Source organism: Chenopodium quinoa, unplaced genomic scaffold, assembly GCF_001683475.1.
Source record: "Chenopodium quinoa cultivar QQ74 unplaced genomic scaffold, ASM168347v1, whole genome shotgun sequence".
In the NCBI taxonomy this organism is placed as follows: Eukaryota; Viridiplantae; Streptophyta; class Magnoliopsida; order Caryophyllales; family Amaranthaceae; genus Chenopodium; species Chenopodium quinoa.
Genome location: NW_018744662.1, coordinates 1,451,319 through 1,469,686, shown reverse-complemented (window position 1 = coordinate 1,469,686; position 18,368 = coordinate 1,451,319). Strand labels below are relative to the sequence as shown.

The following is an 18,368-nucleotide window of genomic DNA, read 5'->3' as shown; positions in this document are numbered from 1 at the left end:
GATGTACCTGTGCAAAGCTTCTATAAAACGGTGAACACTTGAAGCTATATATCCATTCGTAGGTGTTTGGTTCAGTGTTTGTAATGTTGGACTCAGCTCACCATTGTTAGTTCTGTTACCAATTTTAACCCCAGACGTGTTGGCTTCTTTTTTATGAGTGGACTTCGAGGTGGATGCGCCAAGCCTTGGTCTTGGTGGGAAACAGTCTAAAGTATCATGCACCTCAACCTCCATAAAAGTGCAACTCAAATAATTAGTATAGTGTTTAATTCACATTACGCAAATGGAAAAAACCCAAATCATTGTTGAAGGGGTTCAGTACCTTTGTAAGTCCATCAGTATCTCTTGCCTGCCTTGGATGAATCTCTCCATAAGCAACGTCCAGAGTCTATAAAAGCCAACAATTGCAGTTAGGGTATGACTGTGTAATTACATTACATTGAAACAACAATTGCTATAAATAACTGGAGGATAAAATGAATTACCCCTATCTTGCCATAATCACCCCCCGTGGATGACCTGTCTTCCTTACTTGCAAGCACAATCTGTTTGATGTTCCAAACCTTCAACCTAAAGAATACACCCCAATCCACAGCCTCTCGATCTAGTCGGTCTAAATAGAAAATCTGTTACAAACAAAGAATATTATTTGCCAACCTGTTAAACATAAAGGAATTACAGATAACACTATGAAATATCATATACCAAAGCAAATAGAGTGCAGCCTCCGCAACCACCAGCGTGCCCTTTTGAGTAAAACCTCTAACCAAAAGAACGGACACTAACAAGCAACTTCGTGAGAACCAAAGTGCACCAATCGTAATACGCAGCATCCATAGCACACGTAAGAGCTGGCACAAGATCAGAAGCCAACCTAGGGGACAAGGTTGGACACATAAACATTTCTAGTGCTAGTAATAGGAAGAGGGTCTTGAATTCTTCCTCCTCGTGCTCTTCCCAATGGCACTCCAACTTGTCCATTAACTCAGATGAGCCAACTCTAGAATCGACATTGCTAGAAAGGGTCTTGCGGGTTTGTCCATACTTTGAAATTATATGTTTAGCCTTTTCTCGCTGCGCCTTATTTAATGTTTTATAACTTGGAACAGCCTTTGATCCATTCGGAATGCCAAGAACCCAATGCACCTGATTTCTAGATAGCCTTAAACACCTTCCATCGGGAGAAATTACCATCTTATTATACGGATCAATTCGGGTCATAAGCCAATACCCCAGCTGCCTTGGAATGTGCATATCACCAGTGGCGGATCCAGGATTTTCGAACTTATGAGTCACCATCAATAATTGATCACTTGTTTCAATCCAAAAATTATATAAAAAAATTATATTTCACCAAAATGATTTCAATCCAAAAATAGGATCTAAAAATACATACTATAAAACTATTATATTAAACTAACTTTATGATTTTTCACTTAAAAACAAGAATTATAAAAAAAAAAAAAAAAAAAGTTAGATGACTTAAGAGACCGGTTATTAAATATAACAGGTCTCTTTAATGAAATATGATAGCAGCGCATAAAATTATTCTGACAAAAAGAGACATGTTATCTAGATAACAGGTCTCTAATGACGTGGTGGCAATAGCAGCAACAAAGAGACCACCTATCTGACATTTTAATAGGCGGTCTCTTTGATATTTAAAAAACTGACAGTGGGCTAATCTCAAATAGAAGCATTAAAAAGACCGACTATCTGTAATAGGCGGTCTCTTAGGTTTTTTTTGTCTCACTGTGCACCTTAATAGATCCGCCCCTGCATATCACCAGCCCACCAAAACCCATTTCGTTAACCCAGCGTCTACGACGGGAGTCAAATGTTTGACAAATTCTACCAAAACTCTCCACCCGACAATTCAGATTTGGAGGCTGAAATACATGAACAACAACAATAACCAACCGCATAAGAGCACAACACTGTTTGCCAGATTCACATTCAATTATTTTAAAATTTCGAATTACCTTCCACCGAGCATTGAAATACTCCTTCAGCACTTCACCTTTCGATTTGACATGGCCGCCAACACTCAATTTATCATCCTAAGAATTCATTTGATATAATCATAAGTGTTAAGCTTGCAACAGGTGTTTAGATGAACGGGAGTTTATATTAAGAGCATTTCAATGTAAGAAACCCTATACCTTGAACACTGCTGCAGAACATTTGAGTCCTTCCATCAACAATCAACTCCTAAACACTAAAACTGGGGAAACCAAACAATTGGGTTGAAGTTACAGTAATCAACAATTACATAGTCATAATGGAAAATAATTCTCCTGAATTGCATATTATAAACAAAATACCAGATGCGGGAACCAATATCAACATTTACAACATTTGAATCAAATATACTGCTTCATCATTTTACTACACTGCTATTCAATCAACATTTTAAACCAGAGCAATCAACTAATCTAAAATAACAATTGTAGTCTCATTTCGTACCAAACACTTACATAAATTGATCAACATATCCACATTCAGCAACACATTCTGGAAAAGTAAGCAATTACACAGCATAACATGATATGAACAGGCTTACATTGATTAGAAGTCGCACCATGAGAAATATCAATAGTAAGCTCAATTCATACCATACAGTTCCATGAATTGAAGAATTAAAGCCACATTAAGCAACTCATTGTGGAAATGTAAAGAAATTGAAAGCATACCATAGACATGAACAAGCTTACATACATTCGAGTTCGCAAAATTAGTTTGCAGACCAGCTTGGACAATGATGGACTCCCCAATTGATTTGTGAAAGAGCTCACTAGCTGGTAATTCGTCGAAGAAGTGGAGTTCGCTAGTAAGGCGTAACTGTTTCCCATGTTAGACATAAACAACAAACGCAAATGCTGACATTGTATAAAAATGGGACCTAGCTCTTCTTTAAGAACATAATATTTAGATGTTGAGCCAAAAAATGCAAATGTTCGCAACTGACTGCCTCCATCACATATTTTCTCTACAGTGCAAGGTTCTCCTTCCAATACTTCTTTAGTGAAAGAGAAATGACGAGTCCTGCAAGAAACTTTGTGGATGGCCATTGTACAACAGACATCACCCGCAGCCCATTGAGCTAAGTCATGGATGAGGTCATGCATAGTGAAGTATCCTATCTTGGATGGACTTGGTTCAAATAATGATCTTGATACTAGATCAAGGAAATAATTATGACCCAACTCTTCCATGCTCTCTTCCTCGGTCTCTGGCAAGAAACCTTCAGCCATCCACATTAAGACAATATTCTTCTCCAAAAATTCATGATCTTTTGGAAATATGGAACAATAAGAAAAGATGCGCTTTAGGTGCTGTGGGAGATGATGATAACTCAACCTCAAGGCTGTGAGAGACCCAAAGACCCGGCCTCATCAAGATTTCTTGCAGTCGTTTGCTAATCTCTTGAATACTAGTTGAATACTTTGCATTCTTTGAATCTGAAGCTCCAGATGGAGCACAAGTAAGAAAGCTTCGTACCTGACAAAGGAAATCAGTTTTGTGAGAAACTTGATGCAGAAAATTTTGTTGTTTAAGAGATCTAAAGCAGATCCTTCCACTATAAGATCACCAAGCAAAAAATATGGAGCTTGAAATTTGATGGGGGGCATAAGGACCATCATTTATATAAACACTCGTAAATATAGATCATGGTTCCAAACGATATATATACACTTTAAATTGAAAGAAGGATATCATCTCCAATCGTAAATCTGCATATAGTTAATATTTCCTCCGTTCTAATAATATTGCAACAATTTGCACTTTTGCACTATTCATCACTCTTGTTTGACTACATAATATGATTCATACGTTAAGTAAAAATATAGTCACGTGGATCCTTGTTAGATTCGTCTCATAAAATACTTTCACAATATACTTTTTATAACTTTACTCTTATATAATTATAGATATTTAGCATATAAAATTTGCTTTGGGATGCGTAATTTCATCCTTGTTGCAATATTATTGAAACGAAAGAAGTATTAAAAAGCCATATAATAGGTTTGCAAATAAAGTCCATATAATAAGTTCAAAATCAAAGTACGTGCAACTATGATAAAAGGACATGTAAATAATGAAAAGAACATTTACCAAGACCATAATGTTCATTATGGTGGTGCACTATATAATGATTGGGTAACATAATGGCTAGTGAATCTATTAAAGGGGCTTGGGTATCGGGACGGATAAACTTTTAAATGGTAGGCAAAAGTGGAGTAAAAGAAGGGAGCGAGAATCATTCATAATGAATGGCGATGATAATCTGTTTGATATCACCTTTTAAAATACTGTTGTAAGATACTTTTTGTGAGTATTTACCAAATTAGCCTTATAATCTTTTTTATCACAACATAGACATGATTATTTATGGTAAACAAATTTTTAACAGATACTTGTATATCTTTTTAAAACCTTTACTATATTAATGAAAACAAAATGGTGATCATGTTTCTATGGAGAAGAAAATTAACTGCTTGTCAAATAACTACTAACATAAAGTTAATAATCACTAAAGCATAACACTTGTTCATTAATGAAGGGATTGACCATGATCTTATAAACCTTCAATTTTGGTATTATGGGAAAAGCAGTAATGTATTTGGTCATCTGATAATTGTAATATTTGGATGGACAATTTTACAATGGCTACAATAATTTTATGGCCACTAATGTATCCATTGAAAAATCTTCCTGGATGGACTTTGACATTAGATTACAAAAAATGGAAGAAAGGTATAGAAGTAGAGATGATCAATGGTGGAATTTGACATATTTAAATGTTTTAATTTCTGCTATGTATGGTATGAATTTGAAGATAATGGTAAACAATGGAGTAAAAGGAGTATCATGAGTCTAGAGAGGAAGGGGATGATAATGCAATTTTTTTAATTTAAAGGTAAACTGCCAAGTCAACTCATATAAATGATGTGGAATTGATACTAACAAGGAAGACTTTTTTTATTGTAGCCATTGTAATTAGTTTTAATCTTGGCCCTTTATTTTTTATGGATCAATCTTGTCCTTGTCCATTAAACCAACTTTTTGAATTTTTTCATAATAGGGGAAAAATAAACTGCTTTCATATATACCTATGATTAAAAAACGGTTTCCCATTTTTTATAGTTTATCTGTATAAAAAAACATAAGGATGCTAGTCGCCATACTGCAATTTCTAAGGTCGAACATAGGAAATGTTCATCAGACCATCATACATGTGTTTGTATGTGATCTTTTGGGATTAGATTATTAGATAATCCGGGCAAAACACAGAGAAATGAATACTCTGTAGAAGCAATTGAAAGCAGTGCGATAGGTTTTTGTTTTTTCTTTTTTTCAATTTTCAAGTTCCAATCATCTTAAAATATAGATAAAGAAATTATATAGATAAGCTATTTTTCATCAAAAATTTCAGAGGAATTCCTTCTTAAATAGATATTTCTGAATTAAAGTGGATAATTTACGGGGGTTTTTAAATATCGCCCTCGATTTTCTAACTAACGCCCGCAAAATGAAATTTAATTACGTATTTAACCTTATTATAACGATTATAAAAATAATTAATTTTACCTTAATTTCATACTTTTACTGGACACAAAATTTTTTACCGCTCTCTCTAGTGGTGAACGGCCACCGACCTTCATCGGACAACCACCCCAACCACCGTGAAATCAAACAAATTTTATAAATTTTGCAAAATCAATTTCGTTAGATCTTATGGACAACAACGAAATACCAGAAACACAACCTTTGACGCTTGCCGAAGGCTCGTCGAACCGATCAGAATCGGTACGTTGCGTTAATTTTTTTAAAAAAATCGAAACCCAGAAAACGCCTAGGATTTTCGAATGACCTAGGCTGAAACGCCTAGTTTTTTCGAATATCCTAGGATGTTTCGAAAAAACTAGGCGTTTTAGCCTAGGTCATTCGAAAATCCTAGGCGTTTCCTGGGTTTCGATTTTTCTTTTTTTTTTTAATTTTTTATTTCACGTATTGGTTGATTGTCAATGGATTTTATACTTTTGAAATTATTATTGTTATTAAAATTAGTTATTATTATTATTATTGTTATTGTTATTATTATTGTTATTGTCATTATTATGGTTGAAAGTTTTTTTTTATGATTAGTTGTATTGTTATTGTTGTTATTACTATTAGTCGTCTTCTTTGGTTCTAACTTTTATTACTATTTATATAGGATTCTGAGTCCGAGGATGGTGACGGTGTGGACTATAGTGGACATTTTTTGACAAACGAAGTGTTTTCGAGTTTTGAGGATGCTGTTCTATGGGCACAAAATGTTTGTCGACCGCTCGGATTTATGTTAGTGAAGGCTTCTTACAAGACCGATCGGAGTGGTCGACCGTATCGATATGTGAGTTGTGATCGTGGAAAAAAGGGCATGATAAGAGACATGATGAACGCGATACGCAAAGACACCAAAAGCAAGGCAAACAATTGTCCCTTCAAACTCAAGGTTGAGTATGTCAGAGTAGTAAATGGTTGGAAGCTTAGTTGCTTGAACGGAACTCACAATCATTCTTTGGTTGTTTATCTCGAGGGACATCGACAAATTAGTGGTCTTAGTATTGCTGCTAAGCAGGTAGTGCGTGACATGACTCAGGCACAGGTGTCACCTCGACATATCATGAGAACTCTTGTAGAAAAGTTTCCCGGAGACCATCCTAACATCAGGCATGTCTACAACTACAGAAGTAAAATAAGAATGGAGCAATTTGAAGGAAGAGAAGTAGTTCACCAGGTGCTTCATTTGGCCAGACAGAGCAAATACCTCACTTGGGTTTTTACTGATTCCAACAATGTGTTGCAACATGCTTTCATGGCACACCCGATCATGACAAATTTGCTTCGCACATACCCGTACGTGATAGGTATGGATTCCACTTACAAGACGAATCGATACGGCATGCCATTCTTTGAGATTGTTGGGGTTACACCGACTAATCAAAACTTTCTTGTTGCATACACATTCATGAGGTCAAAGTCTCAGGAAAGTTATCGGTAGGTGCTTGAGTGCTTGAGGTTGTTGATCGGTTATCATAGAGAGCCATCGGTACTACTGATAGATAGGGAGCTTGGCATTTGTGCAGCGTTGAAGAGCGTGTTTCCAAACACAAGACACATGTTGTGTGTGTGGCATATTAACAAATATGTTGAGGCGAAGGTTACTTCCATGTTTGAAAAAAAAGGAGGTTGGTGCCAAGTTCAAAAATGGGAGGTGGAGGCTTGTGATTAATGCTACATCTGAAGAGGCATATAACAGAGAACTTGCAGTGCTGAAAACCAAGTGGAGTCGATGACCGAAAGTGATTGAATATGTTATGGACACTTGGCTCGTACACAAGGAGAAGTTTGTATTGTTTTGGACAAACTAGGTACTACACTTTGGCAATGTTAACAACTGCAGGGTTGAGAGCCAGCATTCAGCATTGAAGTGTTGGATTGACAGTTCAACAGGCTCTTTGGACACGGTTTGGGCTCAATTGCACTGCTCGATTGAGAACAAGATCATAGTCATTTGTAATGGATTGGAGGCATGTAGAACAAGTCATGGCCAGAAGTACAAGCATAAGCCTTTACATCAACTGAACGGAAAGGTATCCCACTATTGTCTGTCTATTCTTCTCGGTGAGACAAACAGAATGCGAGGGTTGAGTACGGATATTCATCGACGCTGTGGGTGTGCTCTACGTACTACCCACGGCTTACCTTGTGCGTGCCAAATATATGACTCGATTGCCGCAGGGAAGGGGTTGTATTCTAAGAATATTCATCCATTTTGGAGGACCCTTGTCATTGGAGATGGTGTCGACATTCCTACTATAGTTGATGAAAATGATGAGGATCGAGCTCATTTCCGCACCCTTGTTGATCAGGTTATTGCCAGTGATCCTGTGATGCTTAGGCACGTGTCACGAGTTATTGAGGGTGAGATGGATCCTAACTACGATGACCTTCAGGAGCCTAGAGTCAACCCCCGTGTAAGGGGACGACCACCCGAGAATCGTAATAGGCGGGATCCTTCATTTTTTGAGCATGTTGAACGTAGTGGGTGAGAGAATCGATCTAGAAGTAGACCACCCCCATCTAATACAGGTGATCATCGATTTAAATAATATGTTAGCACAACAGGATTTTTTTGCTATTGCCACATTATGGAATGTGGTGGTGATTTGTTATGGAGTAGGAAATAGACCGTCGAGCTACTATCCATCTGCTATTGTTTTGCCGTTGAACAATCGTGGACCTTTAGATAGGCCTTCTGGGGAGTTTGTGGTTGGAGCTGTTGGTGGATCGCATTTCATTCGGTTGCATATGGAACATAACCACCCACTACCTCCAATTTCACCAATGTGGTTTAACGCTCGACAGGCAAGTGTAAATGGGTGGGAGAGAAGGTACGATAGAAGGCTTCAATTGTGGCAGACATTAATCAACTCTTGAGTACCGTTGAGTATTGTTGTGGATTTTGATTCAACTTTATTTTAACTTTATTAATAAACATGGTTATTTTTTTAATTTATTTTAAGCATTTCTTTTGTGAAGCAAGTACACAGTCTATTAAAAAAAAAAAAAAAAAAAAAAAAAAAAAAAAAAAAAAAAAAAACCTCAAACATAAATGTCAACTTGATTATTTCCAACAAATGTGTAAAACTTAAATGGCCACTAACAACATCCAAAACATAGTCAACATCCAAAACATAGTCTAATAAAAAAAATAAAGTCCAAGCTACAAATAAATATTACAACTAATCAGCAAGTCCATTTATTGCATTCCAATCAGAAATCACTTGCTCCAACATTGCTCTGGTGTCTCTCGATAGTGTAGGGTACTCACTAAGTGATCGCTGTGTTGTAACCATGAATCGTCCTACCCACTGCATAAACAATTATAAATATATTAATAATAATAGGAAAAATAAATTAAATAAAAAAAACAAGTAATAAAAAACTTACGTAATCAACGTTGGTCCTCTCAGGAAGACCATGATCATCCTCAACATTAGGAGTGACGATAGGATGACTAACTCTCCTAAACCATGATAGGTAGTTAGGTGCACAAGTATGTCCGCCAGGCGGAACTCTAGTATATCCACCAAGCAGAAGACTGAACGCAGCACCGGGAACAAAACCATTCCACATGCGAGTAGTCATCTGAGCTGAAAAACTGACCCTATAAGACTTAACACTAACTGGTCTATGAGCATCATCAGGCCTAATCATGTCACCGGGAACCTCCTGTATAAACCCCAACTATCGAACAACTCGACCGGGCATATATGGCTCTATGATGCCTCGATATCGAATACATCCAGTAAACGCAGTCCTAGGCATCTGTAATGCAGGAAAAGCTCCGTACGGCAACCAGCATACCTACAAATTAATACAAGAGTAAATCAACTGTAAATTAAAGCATTGTAAAACAAATAGTATTACGTATCTATTTATACCTCATGGTCACCCAGCTGGTCAAGTCGAGTACGAAAGGACACGAGACGTTGTTGATGCTTCCGCGCCATACCAACATCCCATAACCCTGCACGTGCATATGGAACGTCTCGCGTCAACACACCCTGGTGAGGCCGAAAACATGGAAAGTACTCATATATCCAAGACTGGAGAAGAGTTAGACAACCCGCGATAGAATCACATCCATTTCGGGTGGCATGCCCGAGCTGACGATACAAGTACGCTAGTGTGGCTGAACCCCAGGAGTATCTCGTCAACCTCTCCAGGTTATGCTCCACAAACAACTCAGTGAGAAAAGAAGGGTGGGTACGACAACCGCTCTTGTCAGTAAAGAGTGTGTTACCCAAAAGGACCCACATGTAACCAATGACCTGAACCTCCTCTGTAGTCTCTACAGTACGACACCTATCAAAAATCTGGTCAGTATGGATGCCACCATTCCTATATATGGCAGTCTGAGTCTTGACCTGTAGCTCCTCTGTAGCCAACTGTAACAACTCAGCTGCAAATGTCCTATACCGGTCACTAGATAGATCCTCGGCAACCATATCACCTTCAACCCGAATACCAAGTATGTGGTAAACGTCGTGCAACATGATGGTCATCTCACCAAAAGGTAGGTGGAAGGTGTTTGTATCTGACTGCCATCTCTCCACAAAAGCAGAAATCAGCGGAAAATCAAGGTGGTCGTGCATAATGCTCGGCAGGTGCGACAACCCAGTCTGTCGTATCCGCGTAGCAGTGTCTGCCGTAAATCCCTCCATCCATTCACTCAACAATCTACACACACCAGCTCTAGTACACATATCATCCAATTAATTATAACAAAATCCAACAAATTTCTAATAATTAACAACTAAATATTCAAAATTTTAACCAAATAATAAACTAGTACACATATCATCCAATTATTTATAACAAAATCCAACAAATTTCTAATAATTAACAACTAAATATTCAAACTTTTAACCAAATAATAAACTAGTACACATATCATCCAATTATTTATAACAAAATCCAACAAACAATATTTCTACATTATTCCTTAGTTAATCTTGCATTAGCCGACACAAAGTAATGATATAATACTAGTATCACCATCAACTATAAGAAATAAGAAATAATGACCGAAACCAAACTATCATTACACATTCACATTAATTCGAGAAATCTAAGGAACTTGCACATAGACTAATCAAATTGCCGATTTTAAAATTTCTATCGGTAAAAAAAAAGCTATCTTTCTAGTCAATTTTGGAGTAGGGTAAAGTCAAGACAATCTTGAAGTAACGGAGCAAGCAACATTTAAAATCTAATCAAAACCCATTTTCCTACTCACATCTTTATAGTAGATAAAAAAAAGGATCAACAAGTATAGGAATATAAAAATCAGCCAATAACCATTGCTTATAGTATGAAAATCTGAAAAATGAAAAAGAATCAAGAATGCTCAACAAGTATTTTCATATAAATGAATTCGAAATCATATTTAATCCTTATATATCAACACAAACCACCCAAAATATCAACAAAACTTCAAACTAAACATCACGAAAATTCTCAAAAAAAACTTCCAAGAAATTCTATACGGGCATCGAGATAGATAGTAATGGTTGGAACATCTACGAGGCTAATATCTAAAACAATAATAACTCTTAATCAATCCAACAGCACTTAAAGAAAATACATTATATACAGAGTACAAATATTGCCAACAACGTCATTTCTCAAACACAATACAACTAACTACTACATATTTATAATCCGATTGTAAAGTCATATTAAAATGTATAGGGTGTGAATATATGAGCACAAAGCATAGATATCTCACTACTTTGTTACACAAGATGCTAAAACCATTTATGATTGAATTAAAATTAAAGCTTTACAAAAATTAAATCTACACTAACAAATCCCAAAATCAATAACTAAAAACCAAGCAATTGAAGTCCTTCACTTTAGTTGATTAAAACCCAAAAATCTTGAACTTTAGTTGATTATTTAATTTCCAATTTCCAAACAGTTCTTAATAATAATAACAACAACGAATTTACAAATTGAAAGCCAAGCAATTAAAACCCAATACCAAAAAAAAAAAACGAATTTAAAAAATAAAATAAAAACCCAGGCAAACGCCCAGTTTTTTTCGAACAACCATGGCTGAAACGCCTGGTTCGTGCGTACAACCGTGTGGTTGTACGAAAAAACTGGGCGTTTCACCTCAAACGCCCAGATTTTTCGTACAACCACACGGCTGTACGCACGAACTAGGCATTTCAGCCATGGTTGTGCGAAAAAATCAGGCGTTTGCCTGGATTTCAGAAAATAAAAAAAATAAAAAAAACACAAACCTCCTCTCCGCCGGCGATTGAGTTGCCTTTGTCCTTCCACGACATTATCACGGTGTAGATCGGCGCTCAACCACTGCTCCGGCGCTTTTATCTGCGGTGATAGTTGTGGCGGCGGTGGATGTTGTGGTGGTGGAGGTGGATGTGGTGGTGGTGGTTTGTTTAGAGAGAAAATGAGAGTGAGTAAGGAATGAGGGTTTTGTTGGGGGAGGGGGGTAATTTTGTTTGAGGGTTATTTTTTTTTTATAAAAAGGGTAAGATTGTAATTTTAATTTATTTTGCGGGCGTTAGTCAGATATTCGAGGGCGACGTTTAGCTTTCCACTAATTTACTGGTGTTATATGGTTTTTTTTTTTTAAATATCAAAGTCAACTAAATGAATGGATAAGATTAGTCTTGCTAATTGAAAGGTTGTGATTCCCTCAATTACACTAGCCACAATTTTATTGTAGCTATTGCAAAACTTTCCTTGAAGAGTATATTTGTTTGGTAATAAACACAACTTTCCAACATCTAACCACCTCATCTTCTGATTCTATCACAACCATCTAAGAGGGAAAAAAAAAGTAAAATTTTCCATCCTATTAACATTTGGGAGCAATTTTCACAAAGAAGAATCCATCTTCAACACTCCACCACCTTAATCTGTGCTACTATGCTAGACTGCTAGAAATCAGGAATCTATTCTTTTCTTCTGTTTCTCAAGCCAAACATAACCTGGTTTTATGGACTTTTTTCAATAATATTTTTTTACTTTTTCAAAGTTTAAAATAAAAGGCAGGGATTAAAATTTTATATGGAGTAGAGACCATCTTTTAGAAAACATTGTACATTTCATTGTAAAATTTGAAGCTTAAGACTACATTTCTGATCATTCCCGCTCCTTTAAAGTCAAAATTCAGTTGATGAGAAAATATTGTATAACAATAAATAACAACAAAATACTACTCCGTACTAGGAAAGTGAAGTTATAACAATAAATAACAATATTCTCGTGTTCTGTGTGTGTTGTAATAAATGAGGGAATTGTCCCTATTTATAGGGTCTCATGGAAAAGTGTGCCCTTCCTAGGATCTGGTGACCTAGGTATTAGGTCACGCCGCAAAACGGCGCCTCAAGGTTTAGGCCCTTGAAGGCCGCCATTCCAGAAGCAATATCTGGGTGAAACGTGTCACTGATCCCAAAAGGCTTTTAGGCGCCTCTTAGGGTGACGCGTGTCGCCCTTCTAATGGTTCATTATGGATCATCAATCATCCTAGAATGGAGGGATGGCTGCCTACCATGTGTCACCATCTCAAAGGTCCAGGTGGCACCTCTGCCAATGACATGTGGCGGCTTTCGATTGGGCCACTTGGCCGGGTATAAAAATACCCAAATCATTTGCCCCTCACAGGGGTCACGTGCATTGCACATGACACCTTGACAGGTGTCGACATCCGACTGGTCGGATTTTCAAATTATTTTTTTGGGGGGGAAAAATTAGGGTTTACCCTTTCTATAAATAGAAGGGTTTGACTTCCTTTTAGATTCACATTTGCGTGAATCTTCAAGGAATCTTGAATCTTCTGACTTTCAAGGACTTTGACTTTCCAGAGCATCCGACAGCCAGCCCCCTTAGTTCGCCTACCTCATCAAGCGCCCAAGACCGACGTCTCTCGTTACCTTCTTCTAAGGTAACCGCCTGATCCCTTTTCACTTATTTTTTTTGCATTTTTCTTTATCGAAATGGTTTCCCAAACGCACCCTGCACGGCCTAGGTTAGCGATCAGCCGGTCACCGGGGACGGCTGAATCTAGAACTAGGAGTGCCGAATGCTCGTTCGAGAACTTTGCTTTAAGTACATCTCTAAATCCGATAGTGTCTGTGCCTCTGCAGGACACGATGGCCAAAACAAAGCAAACGAAAAAGGAGATATAGAGCGGATGATACCTTTTACCATTTGGACAGTGAGACTGTCAATTCCGATGGCTCCATTAGGGTGCCTGTCTCTGAGGTTAGCAGAGACCCGCCTAGCACCGTTAGCACTCCAAATGACTCGTTTTTGGAGGAGTGCGACGAGGAATTTAAGAACCCCGGGCCGAGTGGATCGGTGTCGGATGATGAGCTAGGGGAGGACACTGCTGGCAACAGCCGACAGTCCCCTAGCTCCGGTGAGAGTTCTGATGACTCGGCGTCATCGTCTTCCAATTACGTCCCCCTTGACTCAGAGGAGGCGCAGTCAAACTTAAAGGCTGCCAGAGAGTCCCTCTCCGTTGAGAAGGGAGAGGGTTGGGCAGAGCCGTCTGCTTCCAGGCGGCATGAACGTGCGCCCTACTATCTGCACGTCCCGGAAGACAGGCGGATGATCTTCCCAAATTTCTCTCTACCCATGTCATGGGACATGGTTTTCTTCTGTCCGTGTCGGATTCTAAGGACACGGTCACCTGGCCTGAGATAGCTGTTTATGGTGACCAGTGTTTCGGCTGCTATGAGGCGGCCATCTAGGGAGGACTTCGCTTCCCTCTCCATCCGGCCGTGGAGAGGATCTTGGACGGATACCAACTGGGTATCTGGCAACTAGCCCCCAACTCTTGGGTAAATATCTTAGGCTACGTTGCCGCCTGCGAGATGCTGGAGGTGGATCCCAGCTTTGAGGCGTTTGCTCATATGCACTATCTGAGTAGAACGCCCAATCCAAGTGGTATCAGCTGGTTTACGTTGACCAGCCATACCCGGTACATGATGACGCTGGGGAAAGAGAACAAATGGAAGGACTGGAGGACCAAGTTTTATATAGTCTCTTCCCCAGACGCCCAAAAGAACAGGCGGTACAACCGCTGGACTCAGTATCCTCGCCTCTTGGCTGGGAAAAGGCTCTTCCGCCTGTTCCCAGGCGGGCCCAAGAGGAGATCTTTGACCGGGGCCTCTTTTCTGTGGCCGTCCGGACAAACAAAGAGACAGGGGTTAAGGAGGTCACCCCCCAGAGCTATATTCCCCGATTCGAGTGGCTCTCGGACGGGACGTACTTAGCCGCCTGCGGGCTTAGTACTGAAATGCCGAGAGGTACCTGGCCGCATGATTTTATTACCTTTGCTTACTTATGATTATTTGTTTCTTTGCTAACACTTGGTTTCTTGTTGCAGATAAGACAATGGCAAAGCTTCCTGCCCACAAGAAACCAACCCTCTCCGCCGCTTTCTACCGCTCAAACATAAAACAGGCGGATGAGCAGCCGCCAGGCGGCACTCCTAAGGTAATGAATATGCAAAGGTTATTCTTAATGAAATGTTTTCACATACTCTGTTTATGAGACTCATGCTTGGACTTCTTTTCAGAGTGATTCATCAAAGCCCACCCCTTCTTCTCAGCCGGACCCCAAGCTGCGAAAGCAGACGGCTGGCGATAGGGACAGGCGCCTCTTCCCCCATCAAAACACCATCAAAGCCGGACGCTCTTCAACGAGCGTCGAAGAGTGGCAAAACGCCACTCACCACTGCTGGCGGCACAGCAGGCGGCAGCGAAGCTACCGAGGGAAATGGAGGTAAGCCATCTGACCATTCGACCATGCACTTCATAAAGGGCACAATATTCAGTCTTTGACTTAGCTGTATTTGTTTGATAGATGCCCCAGCGAGGCCAACTGTCCTCCAGATGGCCAGACGGATGCTCAGGACGCTTGACCCTGAGGACAAGGCGGCCGTCAGAGGAGTCGGCACCCTGGACCTGGACGGCATTCTGGCGCTTCTTTGCGAAGTACAATTCCTTACAACTTAATTTATGTACATATTTTTGTCGAATGGTTACTGACAAGTTTCTTTGATCTGGGCGCTTGCAGGCTATGCAGCGCGTTAGTGGTCTCAAAGGGCCCCTCAACGAGAAGACCGGGGAGGTAAAGGCAGTGAATGCTCGGGACGCCTCTACTTTGGACAAAGCTCAGTTTGAGATTGCTCAAAATGAGATTCTGACACTTGATATGTTGTATTCCCAAGCGTCTGCCAACCTGCAAGTTCAACAAAACTTGGACGTGACCAAGCAGCGAGTAAGGGAGCTCCAGGACCAGGTCAAGGGCCTCAACGAGAAGCTGGAAAACCTCAAGGAGGCGGAGTCCAAAGCGGCTAGCCTGGAGGCGACGGTCAAGAGACTCAGAGGTCGGCTGAGCAACCAGCAGAACCAACTCCGGTCCAAGTATAGGTCCTTGATGGAGGAGGAGAAACAAGCCCTAGTCAAACAAATGATGGAAGATAACAAAGTCATCATGCATGCGGTCTGGGCGGCTGCTCAGCCGTCTACCGATTATCAAACCTGGAAGGTCCAGTTTGATAAGGCTAATGACGAGTTCAATGCCCGTCTCCTTAGAGAAGCTCAAGAGGCGGCCGAGAAGGATGCGGCTTCCAAGAGTGCCTCGAGGGAGTCTAGCTCGTCTAGCGGCTCGTCGTATGGGGACGAGGAGCAGGATGATCAGGAGGAGGATGAGGAGAATAGAGAGCATGCGCCGGAGGACAAGGCGGATGCCGATGCCGAGAAGCTCCCCTGATCTTTAAGCTTTACCTGTCTTTCTGCGGTCGAATGGCCATATGTTTAACTTTCCGGCCTGTGCTCCGTGTATTTGAATGTTTATTTACCGACCAAGGGGTTGGGTAACTTAACAATTTCTTTGGCTTGGCCAGTTAACACTTCGCCAGTCGTCAATTTTTACGGCTGTTTAATTTTATGAAGCATCTGGTCATTTGGCCGGTTTTATTTATATTGGTGTTTATGCATGCTTTAAAAAATTTTCAAAGCTTATTTTTATGCATAGAATTTTAGCTAAGTATTTTAGCCCGTATAGTATGCGAATGTTCTTGCCCCTGGGCGGATGTCGATTGGTTTTGGTTGATTGGATTAATTGACTTAGAAATCATTGATACTTAGAAAGGTATGCATGGTTTCTAAGTCAATCAATCACTATGGTGATTGCCCTAAACCAAGAGACAGACGGCCATGCAGAGCAGTCGATTCTTTAACTTCATTCGGCCATGCAGAGCAGTCGATTCTTTAACCTCATTCGGCCATAGGCCTCGTTAAAATTAAATGCTAAGTTTTAACTTAGCTTATTTGTTTAAAGAAAGTATTCCGCCTGGTTTGCCCCAAAGCAGAACAGGCGCATTCGGCCATAAGCCTTGTATACGCATAATGCTAAGTTTTTGGACTTAGCTTTTTTTGATTAAGAAAGAGTTCTCCGCCTGCCTTGCCCCAGAGCAAAAACAGGCGCATCCGGCGTCATGCCTCGATAGCCTCTAATCATGAAACAGTGACCTCTTTCCAATTGTACTAGAACAATTCGAAAGACTTTCGGCCTTTTAGATTTCACTTTCAATTTATTCAAACAACTGCGGATGCGTTTTTAGCATTCGGTAGGGCCGTTTGATGTATTAGTAGAGCAATGTGCCACCCAAATGGGAGATTCTTCTCCTCGACAAATTCGCCCAAATGGACGTCGTCGGTTATCTGACTCATGTTGGAGCAAACGGTCATACTCATGTTGGAACAGACTATGGCCGTCGGCCTCTATTGTTTTATTAATATCCGGTCATTGGCCTCTATAAAAATGGTAAATATCCGTTAAGTGTTGGACTTAACTTGAAAATAAATCAGTAGGGTCGACTGCACTTGAAAATAAATCAGTAGGCTCCTTCAGGAGATGACATCTTTAGTCTTGATGTTTTTTACCGCCTCCGCCTCTACCCACTTGGTAAAGTAATCCACAGCTACCAATGTGTAGCGCTTGCCGCCTGGTGCTGCTGTGTAAGGCCCAAGTATGTCCATGCCCCATTTGGCAAAGGGTATTGGGCGGTGGACGACCGTCAGATCTGTGGCCGGACGATGGATGAGCTTGCCAAACTTTTGGCACCTGTCACATTTTCTGACCATTTCCATGGTATCCGACTCCAGAGTAGGCCAGAAATAGAGCCGCCTGGCCTTGGCAGCTAAGGACCTGTTGCCTATATGGGAGGCGCAGAAACCCGCATGCAAATCTTTGAGGACTTCCTTACCCTTCTCTAGGGTAACACACTTCAACATGGGTTTCAAAAAACCAGTTTTGAAGAGTTCTCCTTGTCTCAGCTCGAAGTTTGCCGCTTTCTACTTCAGAACAGCCGCCTCCTGAGGTGAATCAGGGAGCGTGTCGTCTGCAAGATAGGCCCGGATGTTGTCCATCCAAGTTGAGCTTCAGTCAAGAATTCCAATGGGGTCTTCATTAGATATACTTCTCTTTTCCATGACCTCCTAGAAAACTGACCGAGGCGTTTCACAGGAGGCGGATGATGCTAGTTTTGACAGAGCATCCGCCTGATTGTTTGAAGATCTGGACGCTTAAGTTAGATGGAACTCCTCAAGTGTCCCGACTTCATTTTTGACCGCCTGCAAATATTTTATCATGGCCGGATGAGTGGCCTCGTACGTTCCATTGACCTGGAGTACGACCAGTTGAGAATCAGAGCAGGCGTCAATTTTCTTTGCCCCTGCCGCCTTGCAATACCGAATGCCGGC

General features: G+C 40.2%; 1 protein-coding gene across 1 annotated transcript; it reads right to left on the bottom strand.

The window, feature by feature from the left end:
- Positions 1-9,297: 9,297 nt before the first annotated feature.
- On the bottom strand, positions 9,298-10,319 carry LOC110701805 (protein MAIN-LIKE 1-like). Its single transcript, XM_021879429.1, has 2 exons — positions 9,495-10,319; positions 9,298-9,417 (listed from the first exon to the last, which is right to left on the bottom strand). The coding sequence occupies exons 1-2, from the start codon at positions 10,317-10,319 to the stop codon at positions 9,298-9,300; spliced, it is 945 nt and encodes a 314-aa protein (XP_021735121.1).
- Between the last annotated feature and the right edge of the window lie 8,049 nt (positions 10,320-18,368).

Excerpts from the sequence above, each read along its gene's own strand:
- LOC110701805 (XM_021879429.1), bottom strand. The coding sequence starts at position 10,319 with ATGTGTACTAGAGCTGGTGTGTGTAGATTGTTGAGTGAATGGATGGAG. Across the intron at positions 9,418-9,494 it reads ACCAGCTGGGTGACCATGAG|GTATGCTGGTTGCCGTACGG; the intron begins GTATAAATAGAT and ends ATTAATTTGTAG.